The sequence below is a fragment of the Scheffersomyces amazonensis genome (genome assembly GCF_036850825.1).
Source record: "Scheffersomyces amazonensis strain UFMG-HMD-26.3 chromosome Unknown RJT21scaffold_1, whole genome shotgun sequence".
Classification (NCBI taxonomy): Eukaryota; Fungi; Ascomycota; class Pichiomycetes; order Serinales; family Debaryomycetaceae; genus Scheffersomyces; species Scheffersomyces amazonensis.
The window spans coordinates 1,568,542-1,584,733 of record NW_027042741.1 but is presented as its reverse complement, the minus strand read 5'-3'; the positions used below and the strand labels follow the sequence as shown (position 1 = coordinate 1,584,733).

Here is a 16,192-nt window from a genome sequence, read left to right as displayed (position 1 = left end):
TAATAATGAATGATTCAGACTGGTATTTGGAAATCTTTTTTATATACCTGAACTAGAAATGAAAATGTGTCAAGTATTATCTATTAAAATATCAACTAGTTCAAATCTGTACTGGAAATCTAAGCCCGATGGCTAATGTTCTACTTAGCTCGATGAAATTTTCAGCTTTACGTTACGTAGTCTGGGGGAAATTATCTGGCCAGAAGAAAATATCGGTGGCAGAAATTTTTCCGCCGCGAGATTTGCTGCAAGCTGCAGCACGGGTGCGTAATGTCAGTAAATGATTAAGATCTATATCTGTATAATATCTATATACAAACACAAATAAATAAATATACATATATATATATATGTATAAATGTATATATGCAATTAACCTGTCCATTTAATATATAGCGTCTAAGTCATCTATGGAATAATCTACCCAGTTCATCATACAATTTTCTCTTCTCAAATCAGCATATGTGAAAACTCCAACTCTACATTCACTAGTTTTTGGATGGTTAGGACAGTTAAAAAATGGATTATGATAATAACCAATATCTCTAAACCAATGAATTTTAGATTTATCAGCAAAGAGTCCTAATCCTATCGAATGTACTGGGGCATCACCCCATCTCTCGTAGTAAAATTTTCCTGTTGAATCGAGATATTTGAACCACTTAGAATATGCTTCTGATCTATAAAAGTCCATATCTGCAATCTCAAAGTTCGACCAAAAATGACAAGTAGAATATCCATTTGTAACTTCATTATTATCCGGATGTTGTAAATCATTTAATAACCATTGAAAAGCTCCATTTTCATTTACATACTTATAATTATTCCCTGTATTCAAAAATTTCATGGTTTCTGTCCATAATGTAGGAATAGATGCAGCAATATCATAAGCATTGACAACAAATCCATATATTTTACCAGTATTTTCAAGATACTTGAACACATCATAATTTATATCAGAATAGAATTTTACTCCAGGTTCAATTCTCCAATAATATTTATACTTTTGTAATTCCGGGATATTGTAAAAATTACCCAGATAAAATCTACACATATTATGATAAGAATCCATATCAGCATATGATACACCATCAGCCTTCATTTTTTCAATAGCTTTCTTTTGAGTCTCTTCATCTATACTATCTGGTTTTCTCCATAAAGAATTTGGAATGGTAACAAAATTCATAGGAGCCAAAGAAAATGATTTGACTTTATCTTTAAATTCTTGACTGAATTCTTCATCATTTATAAAAGTATATGTATAACGGAATTTCTTATTGAATTTCTCTTCAAAAGTTGACATTGTTTTTTCTATATCACCTATTTCAGAATTTCTAACTAATGAAATAATAGTAGCATTTGCTCTTTCATAATTATCAGGATCAGATGCTGGTCTTAATTTTTCTATATCTGTATCTTTTGGTTCATTGATCTTTTGTGATAGAAGTTCCTTAAACCTATTTTCATGTTCTTCGGCAATAGACTCAAAAGTTCCAACTTTATTCTTAGGATTTATATATTTGAATCTGACATTTTGTGGTTCTATATGAAATCCTGTACTGTCATATTCGACTTGATTTAACCCGGCAAGACCCGTTAATTTATCAACAGTCGATGCATATAATGAATTATATTCTGAAATGGATTTTAATCTCTCTGATAAATGATTGGCATATGATACAGAATCATCTTTTGTTAATTGAATTAAAATGAAGAAAATATAATAAGTAAAAGTGGTAAAACAATTGCCACGCTACGTTTGATTCTTCGATTATTTAGCACTCTTATCATCTCACTATAAATCTCAATTCTTCTGTAACTTATTTAGAACAGATTTATTTACAATTATAAAGCAATTGATCAAAATGAAAGAAGAGTTATTTAATAATTTATTTAATAATTCATTTAATAATAAAAATTTAAAGTCACCGAATAAATAGAACAATATGATTATTATATTAAGGAACTCATTGAGAAAATCTTCCTTAGATGGCAAGCCTGGAATTGTTCCAGAATTTCATACAGGTATAACTGGAGTTATTTTTATGTGTCAATTAGCCTCAATTTTCATTCTGTGAACATAAATTGAACCTAAGCTTTCTTATATTTACTATATTACTTAAAATTTATAACCTGTAGTTACAAATTGGCAGTAATTAAATCTTATTCTTACTTAAGTTTGATCTTGATGTCTAATCTAATTATTTTCACTACTAAGCTAACGGGTAAGTAATTGGCCCATAAATTTGTTTAAACTCGTACTACTAAAAACTATATAAAGGTATGTATTTTTATGTATTACGACCTATATATCCGATAATGTCAATCCGCATATATGCCTAGTATAATTGATTGAGTAACTGGACCCAGTGAATCCCTTATTTGCAATTGCATAATTTTCAGAAAAAAGATTTAAAATTGAACATAAAAAATATTTCTGTTACTGAAATAGAAGAAATCTCAAATATGAAATTTGTGCGTGTCAGAACTGTAGATGCGAAATAAACAAATTAAATTAGAACGTCGTATAGATGTGAGTGGGGTGTTTGATTACATTTACGTATATTTAAAGAGCCAAATGATAAAGTTCTTTGTTTCAGAGAGACGCTCTTCATAAAATACAGAAGTGGTACTTTGTTATCAGGTCGGTGTCTGATAATTTGCCGATCGATGCGGCGTACTACTTCTTGCGAAACCGAGAGACAGACAGACATAGACAAAGAGACATTTTTTAGCCGGAGCTAAATTTTTCAAATCGGCCTACTAATTAAGCCAATCCAATATACCCTATAAATCTACTAATATCATTCAATGATAGGTTATATACGGTGTATAAGACCCAGCTATCGACATGTTTACAGATCAGCATGGAGATATAATTCCACAGGTGTATCTAGTCTTCCTGGCAAAGAATTAACCATTGCCAAATTTGATTTTCCACTCGCTAGTCATAGTATAGATCAAGTGTATCAAGATCTTGATACAATCCTAAATGCTCAAACTCCTGTTAGAGTTACTTTAACCGGACATGTAAACCGAAAACCAAGGATAAGGCCGAATTTGGCATTTGCAGAATTAAGAGATAGTCAAGGAGATACAATTCAGTTAATAATGAATCCCGACACAACAGAATCTAAATATTTTGAATTAATGAAAAGTACTAAAATTGAAGATTCTATAAGTGTAACAGGAATTGTAAAATTAAAAGAAGTACGAGGAGACGTTCCTTCAGATCGAAAAGAATGGGAATTACTTATTGATCATTATCAAATTTTAAATTCTTCAAATTTAGATGCTGCACGATTAGATAAGTTAAAACATTCTGATCCTGGAGCTATTCCACCTCAATTTAGGTATTTAACACTTAGAAATAATAACTATCAACGTATTTTCCGAATGAGAAGTAAAATAGCTCAAATGATTCGTAATATATTTATTGATAATCATGATTTTGTGGAAATTGAAACTCCTTTACTTTTTAAATCAACTCCTGAAGGTGCAAGAGAATTCCTTGTTCCAACAAGAGCAATTGATAGATTTTATGCTTTACCTCAATCTCCTCAACAATATAAGCAAATCTTAATGAGTTCAGGCTTTACAAAGTATTTTCAATTAGCAAAATGTTTTAGAGATGAAGATTTGAGACAAGATAGACAACCTGAGTTCACTCAAGTTGATATGGAAATGAGTTATATTAATAATAGTGATCAAGTATGTCATGTTGTTGAAGATATTATTCATAATGTTGTTAATAAATTTGCCAATAAGCCAACTTATACAATCAATAGATTCAACAATTGTCTTGAAAAGATACCGTTTGATACCCAAAAAAAATTAGAGGGAATTAAATTTATTAAGATGAAATATATTGATTGTTTGACCGACTATGGTATAGACAAACCTGATTTCAGGTACGATTATAAGTTAACTAATCTTTCGAAATTCTTCAAACCATCCTCAACAACTACTGAAGGTTTTCCAATAGTAGAAGCATTAGTTGTTAAGAATGTTACAGATTCTACAAATAATTATAAAGTTCCTCATTCTTTAGCTGAGACCAAAGATTATTCAAGAAGAGCTCCATACATTTTTTCTATAAAAACAGAAGATGATAGAAGGAACTGGTTTAAGAAGTTTGTTGAGAAGGGTGTATTATCCGTAACTGATCAGTTCAACAATGAAGAGTTATCATCATTATTAAATTTGGAAATAGGTGATGTCTTTGCCTTTTCAACAAGAGCAGAATTCCCATACGAGAATCCAACACCAATGGGTAGATTTAGACAATTTGTTATTGAATCATTCCCTGAAAAAGGTAAAAGAAAAATATATGATCCACAGACTCAATTAATTTCTGAAAATTCAATACCTCATAATGATATTTTTGTAGGTACTTGGGTTGTCGATTTCCCCTTATTTAATCCTATTGAACTTGATTCTGAAGATAAATCATACCCAGTATATGATTTCAATAAGTTTGAATCAACACATCATCCTTTTACTATGGCCAAAACAGCAGATTATGATCTTTTACAATATGATCCATTAAAGGTTAGAGGAGAACATTATGATTTAGTAATGAACGGTTCAGAAGTTGGTGGAGGATCTCGAAGAGTTCATGATCCCGAATTACAAAAATATATATTTGAAAGAATTTTAAGAATCAACAATTATGAAGATAAATTTGGTCATTTATTAAAGGCATTAAGTATGGGATGTCCACCTCATGCTGGTTTAGCTTTAGGATTTGATAGATTAGTTGCTATGTTAGTTGGTACAGCTAATCTTCGAGATGTTATTGCATTCCCAAAAAATCAATCAGGTGTAGATCCTGTAGTTGATAGTCCAACATCTGTTAGTAAAGATGTTTTAAAACAATATCATGTAATTACGATAAACGAATAGTTAATAGTTCCCTGTAAATAATTTATTAAAGACTTTATATAATAATATAATTACTTTATATATATAATAATCTATTAACGTCTACGACCTCTAATCTTTTGTCTCTTTTGAAATGAATCATGCTCATCTTCATCATTATCACCATATAATCTACGCTTAGATTCATATTCTTCTTTAGATTTTTTCTCTTGCGCTAATCTTTCCATTTTTAATTCAATTGGCTTTTTCTCTCTTTGACCTTCTTCACCAATAAATTCTTGTTCTTGTTGTTTAACTAATGCTTTCCAATCATATTTCTTTCTAATAAATAATTCCATTGACCAATTTTTCCAAACCAATCTACCATAAGTACTTTCTTTAACTTTATGAGATTCACTTAATAATTCTGTAGCTATTCTATCTTTATACATGGGTAAGAATATAGTAAAATTCCATAAAGTATCAACAATATGTGAACCATAAGAATTACAACTTAAATTTACAATTTGATTTTGAAATAAATTTAATAATCTCTTTCTAAGAATTGAAGTTGGTTTTGATTCATTTTGTTCAACAACCAATGATTTTTCAATAATATGAGAGAAAACTCCATGGAAACATATTTGAATAAGCTTTTCAACTGGAAGAGCAAAGAAATTATACCATGTACATACAATAAATCTTGAATCATATTCCATTAATTTTTGTAAGAATAATGCTCTTCTTCTTTCTTCAGCAGTTGGCCAATCACCTTTAGTATTTCCTAATGTAGATCCTGTTAATTGTAAAGTATTCTCAAGGAATTCACTTGTAGTATTTACTTGAGGATCTTTAAAATTATAATTAGGAGCAAATTTTAAAAATAATTGTTCTATTATTTCTTCTTTACGATATCCTGATCTAGATTTTGATGCATCAATTATTCTTGAACCAAATTCTAAATTTGTATTAATTAAATTAGATAATTCAGGAATAACAATATCAAGTATATGTTCAATTTCAACTGGTTTTAATTTTAATAATAATGCTTGAATTATATATGCTCCAGTATTTGAACGATTAGATAATTTAAGAATTCTATCCTTCATATATAATTTGTATAATCTTTCAATATATTTTAATCTAGCTCCATCATTTTTAATTACTGCTTCTAAGAAATGTGAACCAACTGGATCACTTAAAAGATATTCAATAAAGGCTTCTTCTGATGAATCTCTTTCGGAATTTTCTTTATTAAATATTAAATGCCATATTTCTCTTTCTTTATCAACAATTCCTTCTACTTGAATTAATAATTGTAATACAGGTGATGCAATTTTATGAACAGCTAATGCTCTCATTTTTTTTGTATCTTGATTCTTTCTTGCTTCATAACAAATTGATTTTATTTCATTTTTAAATGATGAAGGTACTTGAAATGATCTATTAAAATCTTGATTATCTTTAATTTCAATCATTTTTCTAGCAATTTTAGATTTTTTAGATCTTAAAGTTGAATTAGATATGGTTGAAGATGGTAATTCTTTTGCTGAAATGATAAGAATTATTAATCTTAATGTATGAGAAGCATATTGATGATCAATCATAGTTTGAATATGTGGTTTAAATTCATTAAGCATTTTAATAAATAAAGATTCCATACTAGCTTGTATAATTTCTTCACCATCATCATCAACTTCTTCTTCATCTCCATCATTAAATTGTTCATTTTGTACTAATTCTTTTTCAAGTAAAGCAGCTACTCTAACAAACAATGTTTCTAAAACGTGAGATGAATATTTATGATGAGCTAAAGCAACATAATGATTTAAAAACAGATTAAATATAGATTTTAATTGTTTATCACTAGCAAATAAGATTAATCTTTCCATTAATTTTGAACATATTTGATTAGTTACTAATTTTAATTCTTTTCCCTTGGCTTCTTCAAGAACAGATCTAATGAATCCGATTCTTTCTTCATCACTTTCAAATGCATTTATATTTAAAGTAGATTCTGCTTGCTTAAAATAATCCAATTCATTAGAATCAACTAATCCAAAGAATGTAGTTTTCTCACTGGGATTAGGTAAAGTTGCTTCAACTTCTTCTTCTTCACTCAAAATTTCGGATTTTTTAATATCATCCTCAGACTTTGTTTCCGACTCTTTTTTCAAAGCTCTTCTACCTCTTGACTTTCCTTTGACTGCCATTGTATGTTATTAATTAATAGTATTAATTTATTGTATTTGCATAGTTAAGAATATTTTTGGTAATTTTTCAAGATGAGGTTATGTACAGGAATGTGAGATGGAGAGACATTTTTGTCGAATGTCGTTCCTCTTAGATTTACATAAAGTTGCAAATTATATATTTACCATATTTATATTCAGACTATACAATTTTAGCTCTACCACTTATCTGTTCTATATATTTTGCCTTTCTTAACGGATCAATTACAGTTAGGGTATTTAAATGAGATTTGATTTCTTCTGATAAAATATCAGAATCGGTTGCTTGAGCAAGAAGTACCTTAATAAATACTATAGTCTTAAGACACCAACAGTGATCCCAATGATCTTTATGATCTTCTTTCTCTAATTGATTAAGTTCTTCAACTATACTTAGTTGTTCCTTTAATATGGAAATATATACTTCTTTTGTTAAGTCCTCTACAAAGAAACTATCTGAAAGCAACCAACGTAAGTAAAGCCAAACAGAAGAATCATCCACATCCATATACATTCCCGTTTTAATTAATTCAAGTTCATGCACTAGTAATAAATGTGCATTAGCAAATACCTTTTCATGTAACTCCTTGAGATTATCAGGAACTACAGAAACTTGTTTGAAATATTGAAATAATTTGGGTATCAATTTGCTTCTATTGTGAAATGCTGAAAAATTGGATATGTTTTTTTTAATCTTTGATGTAGTATACTCAAATTCTTTAACATTAATATTTAAAAGTATAAGAGCTTCTGAATCTTTTGAATTTTCACTATTTTTAATTGAGAAATCTTCAATGTTTTTAACAACCACTCTTCTATATTGCCATCCGTGATAATTACGTTCATCCATTTCCAATAATTTGGAAACGACACCAAATTCATATTCCCAATTAACTTTTCCTAATTCTTCCAATTCAAAAAGACACCATCTTCTATGATTCCATATCCAATAACATTTAGGATATCTCTTTAATACATCTAATACTAACTTTAAATCTTTATTTAGATATGTTACGTAATCATTATCTCCGATAGTAGGCCTCAAATGAATTAAAATATCACGTCGATAATTCCACATAGTATAGAATTCAGGATTAAGTAATAATATTTGTGTGGTTTCATTAAATGTTTCAATAGTATAAACTTCCGAATCTCGTAATTTGAATAATTTGGCAGTCAATTGTCTATAATTGGCAGTTTTAATGGCATCTCTCTCCAATTTTAATCTCTTTGCCTCCTGGGATAAATTGACTCTCTGAACTCCGTGTTGCTAAAACAATTAGTTAGTACATTACTGTCTAGTTCGATTAAAATTATCGAATAGTTAAAACATACCATTGTGTCGTGCGACTGGTAGTATTCGTTTAATAAGTATTCATTCCCCAGCTTTGAACAACTCGTTAACATTTGAAGTTATCACCAAATTTTCGTTGCGACATTTCGGGTATTGGTAAACAAAGGCCGTCATATCATAGAATATAAAGCATTTCATCCAATTAGCTTTAAATTGGGTATAGAATGACATCTAATGGAGCAGGTAGTTCCTCCAAGTTGGCACTTAAGGGATCATCGAAAGTTGTAACCGATTACTTTGAATATGCCATTAATTCCATATTATTTCAAAGAGGTATCTATCCATTAGAAGATTTTACTACAGTTAGGAAATATAATTTATCATTATTAGTAAGTAATGATCCTGATGTTAAGAAGTATATAAATGATATTATGATACAAATTAAGAAATGGGTTTATGGTAAGAAAATAGTTAAATTAGTATTGGTTATTATTTCTAAATCTACATTAGAAAATATAGAACGATGGGAATTTAATATAGACGTATTAGATGATGATAATAATAATGAAAATAATAATGAAGAATCAAATAATAAGAGTAAAGAAGATACTCAACGAGAAATCCAAGCCATAATAAGACAAATTACTTCTTCAGTATCATATTTACCAGTATTAAGAGATGATGATTATTCATTTAATGTATTGGTTTATACTGATCCAAATAATCCTTCTAGTACTATACCTATAGAATGGGGTGATACTAATGGTGATGGACGTCATTTACAAGGTGAAAATATAGATAAAGTTGATTTCACTCCATTTTCAACAAAAATACATAAAGTTGGTACTTCAGTTACTTATAAAATATCTTAATCATACATATAATTACAAGGTTATTTATTAAATATTATATTATATTATCTTATCCTATCTTTATCTTATCCTATCTTTATCTTATCTATGTAGATTCTTTCTGAAGTTCTGTTGCAAACTTTCTTCTCTTATTTGCGGTCATGAATCTGGTAGAACCCTTACCGGCTATTGTATAATCCCAAGGATTTAAATAGTTATCTTGTTGTAATAAATCAGCAGTAGATGAACTCTTTTCAGATAATATCTTGAGGTCATTGAATTTTGATTTTAACTCCATAAATTTAAAAGTCTGATCTTTACCTGTCTTAACATCGATTGGTGGAAGATAATTGTTTAATATAGAATGGGAATACTTATGAATGTAAAAGTCCAAAATATAAATTATTGCTTCATTTACAAGAATTTCTGGACAACTAAATCCACCAACACTATCAATTGTATCTAATGTTTTATTAATGTCAGAATCATTATCTTCCACATCTTTAAAATGAGTAACCTTTAAATCATTTGGTTTTAAATTTAATGTAACTATTATAATAGCTAAAGCAATACAATGAGGTGAAACTGTTAAAATTAATGGAGTAGAAATTATATCATAATGAATTAACCAACAAAATAATGAAAATTTATAATTTATGTTTAACTTTTTACAAAATTGAATTAATAATTGATCAATAGTTAATTTTACATTTGTTGACCCACCATTATTGAAATCGAATTTTATAATTTGAAGTAACTTAAATTCTAATGCTAAAATGACTTTTCTTTGTAATTCTTGTATTGTATAATATTGATTAAGATTTGCAACTCCATTATTCCCACTTGATGTAATTCCATTCCCACTACCACTATTAGAAGAATTATTTCCATTTCCATTAGATGCTGCAGCTACTAAAGATGCAGTAGTTCTTTCATTAGTAAATTTTGAATCATCAATCTCTCGTATTTTATTAGCTACAGTTTGAATATCTTTTAACTTTTTAATACAATCTTCATTTTTACAAGCTAAAAATAAGCAAGCTGTAGCAATTATAAATGGATCTATTTCAAAGGATCCAAATGTTAATTCATCTTCCATTTCATCTTGGTTTTGTCTATTAATATCAAATTCATTAAAAAGATACCATCTTTGATAATAATTCATAGTAGTTGAAAGTACCCGTAATGGAAACTTCATTTGTTTTATTATTTGAAAGCAAAATTGAAATACTTGATGAGTAATTCTTTCATAATGTGGTCTTTGACTTACCTTTATAGTTTTACCATGTAAATATTTTAATTCACCAGATGTGAAATATGGTCTACCAATTTGCGTTATAGTAGGAACAGATGATGGTGCGGGACTATTGTTTACTGATACTTCAACATCAGCCAAACCATCAACTGTACCTACTTCATTTATACTTTGATCAGGCATGACGGTGGATATAATTGAAATAATTAATTAAATATATGGGTTTATTGATGCTCTTAAAACTACTTACTTTGATGCGTCGTGTGCGAATACCAAAAATCTATAATAAAGGGCACTATCAATATGAACAAATTATATAATTTCTATTTATAAGAAGGCCAGGGTAGGTAAATGATTTAAAAATTCATAAACCCCAGTGTCTCTGTATGTAAATCATTTTAAATATCGCTACGATTAAGTTGAAGAGATAAAATAGTGAACTGTAGAAGTATCCATAGTTGTTTTAATATAAAGCCTTTAAATTAAGCAATTTACAAAATTAATTATTGAATCTTAAGATAGTATATTACGTGTCGTTATACAAACAAATATTAAAAGACTACGTATCTGAATGAAGTTTTACAATTCAAAATAATATGATTTCTTTAATTCTTAGCCTTGTAAGCTAAAATTTGGGAAATAGAATCCTTAATAACCTTATCTAATGAAATGTAATCTATTTTGAAGATAGTTCTAGCATTGTTGTCATGTAAAGGCTTGAAGGCAGAAAAGTCGGAAGAACCTGGTTTACCAACTGGAACTTGATCTTTTAATTCTGGGAATTGTTTTCTGAAAGAATCAAGGACTTGTTGGAAATCAAATCTACCATTTTGAATAACAAATCTCTTACCAGCAGCTTCAGGAAGTTCAAAAGCAAGAATATGAGCCTTAGCAACATCTCTAACATCAACGAAAAGACCAGCTAAATCAGGAATTGCACTATCTGGTTTCAAATCTAAGACTTGAGCAGTAAGCTTGGCTGTTTCATTTAAACTCTTAACGCTAGATTCAAAAGCTTGAGGGCCAAAGACAAAGACAGGGTTAATAACAGCAAGAGTGAAGTTTGGCTTTTCAGTTTCTAAGAATTTCCATGCAGCCTTTTCAGCAAAAGCTTTTGAAGCACTGTAAGCAGTGGCACCATTTTGTTTAGCGACTTCATAAGTTGGATCATTCCAGGTATCTTCACCACCTTCAAAATCTGGATTAGCAAGATCACCAAAATCAGCACTACCAAAAATTGATGAAGTTAAAACAACCTTTTTGATTTGAGGACCGTATTTCTTAATAGAAGCTAAGACATTCTTAGTACCATCAATAGCAGGAATTAAAATATCTCTTTCATTATCTTCGGCAGCAAAAGTGACTGGAGAAGCAGTGTGTAAGAAGATAGTAACTTCAGGGTGAGCTTTCAATGCTTCATCAAAGGCTCCAATTTCGGAAAGACCCTTAACAATAGCATAATGGAACTTAGAGTTATTTAAGTTCTTAGCTAAGGTTTCACCCTTTTCAGTTGATCTAACAGATCCAACAACATTATAACCCTTTTGGAGTAATTGAACAATAGTTTGTTGAGCAATGAATCCGGTAGCACCAGAAACAAAAACAGTAGTGGAAGAAGCTGACATGTTAGAAGATTTAATTGAGTTAGTTTGTTTTTTAACTTGAGATTTAACTTGAGTTTGAACTTGAGTTTGAACTTGAGGTTTAGATGCAAATTTTGCTTTAAGAGATTTGAAGAATGAAGTCACTTTGGATAGTTTATGAAGTAGACTGGTTCTGATTAACAAATAAACTTAATAGACTATCCAAAGGTATCTTAATGGATATTTATATCAATTAATGAACATTATAATTCATAGTATTAATTTGTAATCATAACTAAATTATTAAAATATTGCTTACCAGAAAATTCTATGTAATTATTAATAATCCTCATTCAAATGTGATAATTGTGTGATATTTGTTTATCCAGCAGGTATTACTGCAAATAAATACTTCGGAGAAAACTTCATCAATTAATGGGTCACAAAACCAAAGGGATTTAACCTAATTGGGATTTCTCTTATGTCTCCGAAATTACAAATCAAGCCTTAATTGACAAATTTCCATCTCTTGCGACACACTGACGCTTTTAACGATAAAACCCGAAAGTTACACAAACCCAAATAGTATTTTGCAGTAAAATTTGCGACATCGTCTTCACATATCATGTAAGCAGATAAACCATTCTACTTCTGTACGTCATATTATTTTATTTAATGTGGTGCTGTTAATTACCTCTACCCGAATCTGTGGGGTCTGTAGAATACGTGTTGCGCCGCACCAGTGGCAAACTTACTAATTTCTATTCAAATCTCTAACTGGTTTTACGCCACCAGAATCATCAATTTCATACCCTGAAGTCTTCCTCTGTTTATGAAATTTTAAATACAGGTTTTTTGCCTCTACTTAATATTAAATAAAGAATATCATATTTAAGTACTACTAATATTATATACATGTGTGGATATCAATGAATGATTGCTTTATTAGAAGTGCTCCAATTGACTCAACCGGGGTGATCAATCTATTTACAATTGATGATATAGGTTAAGGATTATAAACATGGCTAAAATGTTTAATTCATTATCGGTGATAAAACTCTGGGAAATAAGTAGAAATTCCGAGAGAGAAGAAGAATTGAAAAATAAATCAGGTTGTCGAAAAAGAGGTAACTGAATTATTTTTAGCACAACTAGGTATAGGGTGCTCTGATTCTTCTCTATTTGGCAGAACAAATGGAACTAGATCATAGGTTTAGAATTCGATAATGAATAACTTTAACATTAATCTTCTTTAGGTTAATTTAAGAGGGATATTTAGAAATTGAAGTGAAGTCTGGAAATCGGGATTTTGATTGATATTTCTAAATAGATGAGATGTTAGTTTAAAGATCGTGATGAATATTCACTTTTCATAATTGCTCAGTCTATATATTTGAATGGTAAGTGGGATAAAGCTTACTGTATAATTATTTGGCTAATGCTCGCATTTAAGGTTACATTTATTTTTTCGAATTTATAAGCGAAAATCCAATAATGAGGTTTAACTCATCGTTAGGCAAAACGATTGTGCGTTCATTAATAAAAGCCTTAATGAGAGTACAAGTTAATATAAAGCAACCAAACATAAAATTAATAATTTTAGAATCCTGAATATATATATATTTATATATATGAAAATAAAATATATTTATAACACAGTATAAGTTTATTCAAACAGATCAGATTAGAGACTAACTAATACTCAATGCTTAAGCAGTGAAAGATAAGGAGAAACCTAATTTGTGAACTGGTTCAGCTAATTTCAAAGCATCGAAAGAAGCACCTAAACCTAATTTAACACCAGGTCTTAATTCTTGAGAGTAAGCTAAAGCAGTTAAACCAGAATCAGCAATCTTGGCCTTGACGAAAGCGGTCTTGTCTAAGGCGTATTTGGTGGCAAATTCAACGTTAACGTTTGATGATTTAACAGAATCCCAAGTGGTCTTAGCACCAACTTCAACTAATGGAGAAACCTTGTGGTAGTAAGCAGCAGTGAAAACTGATAAGTTGGAAGTAGCAGTGGCAGCTAAAGCGTATTGAGTGTTAGCGTAACCGACACCAACAGAGTATTTGTTAACTTTAGCGGAAGCAATGTCGTAACCTAATTCGGCACCGGCAGTAAAACCATCATGAGCAACAGCTAAATCAGCAGTAGCGACAGGACCCTTTAATAAATCAAAGAATAATCTGGCGTTTAAAGCAGATTGTTGGTAAAAGAAGTTTAATTTAGCATTTCTAGCACCATTTGGAACAACAGAAGTATCTAATTCACCCTTTAAACCTGGAGTTAATAATTCAGATAATTCAATTTTAGTGGTTAAAGCATTAGCATTATTCCAACCTTGAGTTAAGGTTAAACCAGTAGCCTTATCAGCATATTTAGATTCAACAGAGGCAGCAACAGTGTCATCCTTGTTAGTTTTACCTTTAACAGTAAAAGCAACACCGTTTGGAGCAACAGTTTTGACATCAACTGAAGCAGTGGCCAAGTGGAAAAAATCCTTGTTTAATAAATCGTTGGCAGATTTTTGAATATCTGAATAAGCAGCTGGAGCCATTGTACAATTGGATTTGAAGATTAGTGTATATTAAAGTAATATTACTACAGATTTAAAACTAAATAAAAAGAAAAAGAGTAAAAGAAGAGAAATCACTAAAGTAAACAATCAATTATTACCCACGACAGGTTTGAATCGGTTTTTCGTTCTGGTAGAGTTCAGACAGTGGCTGACATTGAGTGGGTGGCTGCTCATTCGTCTGATGCGAACATCCATGCATCAATAATTAACACATGCTGTTGGGGACATTTGTATGGCGCTGGGACTGTATATAGTTGGACGTATTTGTACTATGCTCAACAAAATACTTTTATGGGAATCATTCTACCATTAAAAGTTGCAATTAATTGTATTAATTAGCTTTGTTTTAGTTACTAGAATCATTCAATTGTATATTTTAGTTATGTTTTAAAATTTTTAAATGAAAGCTCAAGCATATGGGTGCCATATAATGAATGACATTTATGAAGTTAAGTGGGAATTGAATAGAAGTTAACCGTGGGGTAAACCCATCACTGCGTAATTTTTACTCACTATTAGTTGTTCCGCCCGGACAGACAGACACAAATTAAGTAGCAAACAAGCGACAATTGTCGCGGATAATTTGGCTATTCCAATTATATTTCGTGTATCTAATTCGTCGTAATAATTATATGCTACTTCTACATATTATGGCAGTATGGTAGAGAGTAATTGGATAATAATTGCCACCAAGAAAGGAGGGGGGGCGTGGGTAATTGAATCTGTAGCTTTGCTGTAATTCATCAACGTGTATAGTGAATTTATTTGGTAACCACAACTTTTTTTTGTATGATTTTAGAGTTGCGGTTTGGATGTTATGATCTAAGATCTCGGCCTTTTTAGTATGCTTTTGTGGGGTGATTGTTTACATTTTTAAAAACTGTAATTGCTATTATGATATTCCGTTAATTCCTGTCTGTAAATTCAGAAGTAACAGGAATTTTAATGAAGAGGTCATCCGAAGAATCTAGTTAACATTAAACTTCGCTACCATGTTGCTTGAGGGGCATTATCTCTTGTCTATTTCTCCTCATTAAATGTCATCATTTATTCTTTAGTTATTCTAAGTAAAGCGTATAATATGTGTCTCTATACCGTCCATAATTATGATATCCGTTACAAACAGGAACACCACTAACTATAAATGTTTTTCTAATCTTATACTAACAAGAGGTAGAGTTTATGTGCCCATATGCAGTCGCATAAATTGTCAATTTGTAGCAAGTAAATCCTATGAAGATTTATAGAAATTATGGAAAATACAGAGTAAGAAATCTGACTTAACGTAAAGTCAAGTAAAAATACTTGACGAAAGTCGAATTGTAGCGTCACTAAAGTAAAGGACTAGAGAAATTCGTTTACTATGCTAACTGGGGTAGGCACCAAGGTTTGTAAGGATCATAATTCGTAACGTGACCTGTTATTCATTTGCAAGATTGGCTATATGCACTGATATCCCGCTATCGTATGTATGGGGCACCATTATATTTGCTGACCTATGATTCCATAGTCTAGTTCATATCTATGATCATTTCA

At 30.1% G+C, this 16,192-nt stretch overlaps 8 protein-coding genes across 8 annotated transcripts; 2 read left to right on the top strand and 6 right to left on the bottom strand. All coding sequences in view use genetic code 12, as the record gives it.

The window, feature by feature from the left end:
- Window positions 1-144: 144 nt before the first annotated feature.
- Window positions 145-2,728, bottom strand: RJT21DRAFT_129264 (glycolipid 2-alpha-mannosyltransferase-domain-containing protein; the record flags this gene model as incomplete). The annotated part of the gene is made up of 3 exons (XM_064882952.1): window positions 145-245; window positions 484-1,559; window positions 2,682-2,728. The coding sequence occupies 3 exons, from the start codon at window positions 2,726-2,728 to the stop codon at window positions 145-147; spliced, it is 1,224 nt and encodes a 407-aa protein (XP_064741074.1).
- On the top strand, window positions 2,329-4,920 carry RJT21DRAFT_117400 (aspartate--tRNA ligase). Its single transcript, XM_064880687.1, has one exon. It carries the CDS (start codon window positions 2,812-2,814, stop codon window positions 4,903-4,905), a length of 2,094 nt encoding a protein of 697 aa, XP_064741073.1. The 5' UTR covers window positions 2,329-2,811; the 3' UTR covers window positions 4,906-4,920.
- RJT21DRAFT_117399 (RNA-binding RNA processing protein) lies at window positions 4,921-7,080 on the bottom strand. Its single transcript, XM_064880686.1, has one exon. It carries the CDS (start codon window positions 7,074-7,076, stop codon window positions 4,980-4,982), a length of 2,097 nt encoding a protein of 698 aa, XP_064741072.1. The 5' UTR covers window positions 7,077-7,080; the 3' UTR covers window positions 4,921-4,979.
- A 177-nt stretch (window positions 7,081-7,257) lies between these two features.
- On the bottom strand, window positions 7,258-8,432 carry BET4 (Rab geranylgeranyltransferase; the record flags this gene model as incomplete). The annotated part of the gene is made up of 2 exons (XM_064884535.1): window positions 7,258-8,364; window positions 8,430-8,432. 2 exons carry the CDS (start codon window positions 8,430-8,432, stop codon window positions 7,258-7,260), a joined length of 1,110 nt encoding a protein of 369 aa, XP_064741071.1.
- Window positions 8,393-9,293, top strand: MAD2 (spindle checkpoint protein). The gene has a single exon (XM_064881537.1). The coding sequence runs from the start codon at window positions 8,613-8,615 to the stop codon at window positions 9,258-9,260; it is 648 nt and encodes a 215-aa protein (XP_064741070.1). The 5' UTR covers window positions 8,393-8,612; the 3' UTR covers window positions 9,261-9,293.
- An 11-nt stretch (window positions 9,294-9,304) lies between these two features.
- On the bottom strand, window positions 9,305-10,687 carry RJT21DRAFT_117394 (uncharacterized protein). Its single transcript, XM_064880685.1, has one exon. It carries the CDS (start codon window positions 10,675-10,677, stop codon window positions 9,346-9,348), a length of 1,332 nt encoding a protein of 443 aa, XP_064741069.1. The 5' UTR covers window positions 10,678-10,687; the 3' UTR covers window positions 9,305-9,345.
- Window positions 10,688-10,706: 19 nt separating this feature from the next.
- On the bottom strand, window positions 10,707-12,265 carry RJT21DRAFT_117393 (SDR family oxidoreductase). The gene has a single exon (XM_064880684.1). It carries the CDS (start codon window positions 12,117-12,119, stop codon window positions 11,100-11,102), a length of 1,020 nt encoding a protein of 339 aa, XP_064741068.1. The 5' UTR covers window positions 12,120-12,265; the 3' UTR covers window positions 10,707-11,099.
- Window positions 12,266-13,681: 1,416 nt separating this feature from the next.
- On the bottom strand, window positions 13,682-14,711 carry POR1 (porin). The gene has a single exon (XM_064880683.1). The coding sequence runs from the start codon at window positions 14,633-14,635 to the stop codon at window positions 13,787-13,789; it is 849 nt and encodes a 282-aa protein (XP_064741067.1). The 5' UTR covers window positions 14,636-14,711; the 3' UTR covers window positions 13,682-13,786.
- Between the last annotated feature and the right edge of the window lie 1,481 nt (window positions 14,712-16,192).